General features: G+C 31.1%; 1 protein-coding gene across 2 annotated transcripts in view; it reads right to left on the bottom strand.

Moving 5' to 3' along the window:
• Positions 1-4,589, bottom strand: part of LOC107453210 (gamma-aminobutyric acid receptor subunit alpha-6-like) — a 75,160-nt gene that overhangs the window by 6,746 nt on the left and 63,825 nt on the right. For both annotated transcript variants that reach the window (XM_071187547.1, XM_016069937.3), the window contains exons 5-7: positions 3,302-3,384; positions 2,095-2,229; positions 1,447-1,599 (exon numbers count right to left, since the gene is read on the bottom strand). In XM_071187547.1, the coding sequence (XP_071043648.1) occupies positions 1,447-1,599; positions 2,095-2,229; positions 3,302-3,384 (371 nt within the window). The remainder of the gene's footprint in view (positions 1-1,446; positions 1,600-2,094; positions 2,230-3,301; positions 3,385-4,589) is intronic.

Genomic DNA, 4,589 nt, shown 5'->3' with positions numbered 1-4,589 from the left:
CTTAAGTAAAATGGTCACTTAGGTCCATAATGACGGTTTAGTTGACGTCACACTAACGATAGGATCAAACTGCATTGCTCATTAAAATTTCATGACAAGGTGGATTTTAGCTGAGCATGCAAGACTTTGTGAAAAGAAACCTTATAATTACCTAGGTTTAAGAATATTTTCGCCTTGAGACTAGCTCTAATCAGGGCCGTAACTACGCCGGGGCAGTCGGGGCACCGCCCCGGGGCCCCGACGGTCAAGGGGGCCCCATATGAAGGGACCACGCGACATTTTTTCAAAATAGTTTATATATATATATATATATATATATATGAAAGAACTTTGAAGCACTTAAGAATATTTCAGTAAATCAGATATTTTTAGAAGTTGGCCACCATGTTAAACAAAAATAATAATTAATTAATAATTACCTCATTTCCAAAAAGGAAAATATGACTATTAAATAGTGTTTTTGTAAAAATATCAATTTTCAAAAATCTATTATAATTTCAAAAAAATATGATCCAAAAACACTGAAAAAAGTCTTTAAAGAACTAAAATAGCAGTAAAATAGTAACAGGCATAGGGTGTTCTCGATTCACACAATTTGACACACTTTTTTTAATCCGTTTCATTCAAGAACCAATTATCATCTACACAGTAGAATACAAATGAAAAATTAATTGAAAAATCCTGAATTTATCTTGGCAATTTTAAAAATTGCGCAATTTCGTAATTAATCAAAATTCCCAAGATACACCTCTTCTTTTTTTGCGTTTTTTTTTTGGATTTATTTTTGCTGAACTGTGAAGCGTTAATATGTAGTATGATATGTAGTATCATCTGTAGTATCATGCGTCATCTTGTAGCAACATATCTGCCAGATGTGTTGTTCAATACGTAATAAATATCCATGCACTTACTAAGTAAAACTAAGCAAAACATTTCCTAAGATGTTAAACCAGTTGTTAATTTTTTTTTCCATTTTTTTGCAAACAAAATACAGTTGAAATAAAACAAACAATATTTCATTTCAAGTTAAACTGCCCGCTTTTGTTGGAACATTATATAAAAATACTTAGCTTATAAAATAAGCTCTTTAAATTTGAAATAAAAACCTATTTTGAAAATAGCTTGAATTTCAATGATTTTTTTTTAAACAGCAAGCGCTGAGCTTACCGCTCTTTGACATGAAAGATACCGAAGTGGTGCTCATTTTGCATTACCTGGTGAGCACCTTGCGACCTAGGTCACGAAGGCGAGCAACATTACCCAAACTGCCACAAATACCCGCTTATAGGGAAGGCCACATTCACGCATCACAAACAGCACACAGAGAGAAATATCCGTGCTCTGAGCGGGATTCGAACCCGCAGCCATTGGCTTCGCAGTTAGGCAAGCTAACCGCTCGGCCACCTTGCCGGCTCAAAGATAAAAAAAACACATAAGTACACTTACCAAGACCTACTCGATCGGCGGTTGCTTCACGATTTATCCAAAATGAGACCCACGATAATACAACAATAAGAACGCAAGGCACATACACTTGAATTAAAAAGTACCCCATATGTCTTCGTAAATTAAAGTTTACTTGTAGAACACTAAACATTCCTATAAAAAAAATAACAAACAAGGGTAATATTTTAAAATTTATGTCAGCAAATAAAATCGTATTATTTTGCAAGTATCAGATATTTCAAATGAGTATTAACAATAACACTGTCCAAAATATTTTCAACAAAAACACAAAAACGAGAAAATTTAGTTTGAAGAAAACTGCTTTTATATTTTCTTTACTGTTTACGACAAGCTCTTAATGATACTATTTCAAGCGTCAAAATTTAATATTTTTTTTATTAATCACATTAATAATGTAATACTAATTCTCACTAATTTTTCAATCTTTAATTACATTAAAAGCAATTGTTTTAAATATGAGATGTCGTTATATAGAAGATAAAATAAGGCTTAATTTTTAAAGAACAACTAAAGTAATATGGCTGAAATAATAAAAAAAACTAAAACTGATAAAGATAAAATTAATTTTTAAAGATCAAAACAATTGTTCTCATAATAGCACTAAAACTGTGAGCACAACTCATTTACCAGTTTTGGCACTGATTGTTGAATTCTTCATTGGAAAATCAATTAAATCGTATTGAGACAATACTAGTCCATCATTAAGACTAACTGCGTCACCTGATTCCCACTGGTACATAAGGTGGTCCACAGTATATCCATCTAAAAATTAAATGCAACTTTAATTAAATTATACAAACAAACTATACAAAGTATACCATACAAATTAAACAAAATATACCATATTCCTGTTTTTCTTGACAACAAAAAATATGCTGTTATCAAAAAAATGTGTTTCACCATAAATTTCTTCTTTTTCTCTGAAATTTTAATACTAAAAGTTACATGCTGGTCAGACGCCCTTGTGAATATTTTAATCTGCTTGATGCAAAAATGCTTTGCATGCAGTAAACAGTTTTGCGTAAATTAAACTTCATTATTCATTAATAGAGTCACTGCTTATAAATACATTTATTGTCACATCATTTGATTAAAAATAGAGTTTCTGATAAAAGTACGTAATAAATATAAACGGAAAGCATACTGATACTAGGACTACTTAAATTTTTGATTACACTTAAATAGGAAAATAATACATATTTATGTCTCTAAACACTGAAAAAAATAACCATTTTTGGAAGTATATATTTTGTATTGATTATTTAATTCTATAACTAGGACATATAATTACATTGTAAAAAATATCAGATCGTATTACGGAAAAATACTATCATCCTGTGTGCAGCATCCGTAAAATTCATATTCCCGTAAAATCAATTTTTATCGAAACATTTCATACCTCAATTTATTTTTACAGTAATATTTATTTAATTACAGAGATTCAGTGGTTTTACAGTAAATATTGTAAAAATTTCAATGTATCTGAATTTTTTGTTTCGCGAAGTCTTATGATAGGAATTGATCTTACGTAAAAAAATGCCAGCACCCTGAGAGCCAGGGACCACTGACCGTGAGACCACTCTTTTAATTTCAACAATTATTTGTCTGGGTGCTATTTTGACACATTTTTGCTCTTTTTTGAAAAGCCTTTTTTTTTACATCGTAGTCAAAGGACTTAAAAACATTTTATGTCGATTTTGGAAATCAAACAGAAGAGTTTTGTATTATATATACTATATGTATGGAAAGTTATGTATGAGAAGAGTTGCATGTATTATATATTTCCAGCGTATTGGCAGAGAAATTGGTAAAAAAATGTATGAACAATACTTACAGCTTCCAAACACAAGTGGACATGATTGTTTATCCATTGGAAAATTCTGTAGCATCATGGGACATGTTGCCTTTATTGTTAGCCTAAGAAATTTTAAAACAAAATCATATTTTAAAAAAAAATACGTTAAAAGTAGTTAAAAATTCTAAAGAACTAACAATTTAAATATATACTTAACAAATTACATTACTGTTCTTTGATAATACTCTAACATATACCAAAGAAATAAATAAAGATAGAGAAAGATTTTAATAAACGAAGAAAAATGCAGAATGACTTTTTAATAGTGTTTTCAAAGATCTAATTTTATTTATTCATTTTGATATGTAAAGTGCTAAGGTTTTGCAATTTAAGTGCAAGTAAAATAACAATTTAAAAGTATAGCTGATATTTCTTGAAACATGAAAATGATATTACTTGTCATTTTATGATGAGATTCTGTGTTGTACCAGGAGTAGAATAGATAGTGATTCATAATTCACATTCGTTTTAAATTTATAACTGTGTGTCGCCAGGCATGGTGCGTAGTAGCCAAAGGAATCAGCTGGATGACGTACACAGGATCGGCAACCTTGTATCTTTCCCCAGTACTTAAGAAGCTTCGAACTTTACTCTGTGCACACTCCCCAAAAATCAAGTTGTACTCTTTAACGAAACGATACCCATAGTCAAAACAGCAAAATATCTTGGTCTGGTCATAAACAGCAAATTTAATTGGAAAGATCACGTCAAAACAGTCATCAACAAAGCACAAACAGCCTGCTACAGATTACAAATCCTTCTTCAGAACCCTAAAATGGAACTCAGACTTAAACGTTTACTATACATCTCGATGATCCGTCTCATCCTGACTTATGCATCTCCAGCTTGGTGCAACATCTCGAAATCACTCCTTAAAAAACTCAAAATATGCCAGAACAAAGTCCTCAGGAAAATAACAAAAGCAAGATGGTTTATCCGCAATAAAAACATACATAGCGACCTCAACATAGATTTTTTAGATCATCACATTGCAAAGCAAAACTTCAGATTTTTTGAAAAGACCATATATTGTGACACCGCAGGATTCAACGAAATTTTTACTTTCGAAAACTTAAGAGAAGACATAAACCTCAGGCCGATTGCAGCTCATTTTTGTAGTGACATAATTTTAACTAAAATACAAAATATTTGATTTCCTTTTATTCCAATTACCAGAAAGAACCACCTTAAAGATTAAATACAAGATGAATGGGAAAAAGGCCGCTAACGGCCCCAGGCGCCCAGTTATATTTCGATGATGATGATG

Source organism: Parasteatoda tepidariorum, chromosome X1 (assembly GCF_043381705.1).
Source record: "Parasteatoda tepidariorum isolate YZ-2023 chromosome X1, CAS_Ptep_4.0, whole genome shotgun sequence".
NCBI lineage: Eukaryota > Metazoa > Arthropoda > Arachnida > Araneae > Theridiidae > Parasteatoda > Parasteatoda tepidariorum.
Note: the sequence above shows the minus strand (reverse complement) of the source record. Positions and strands in the feature narration are given on the sequence as shown.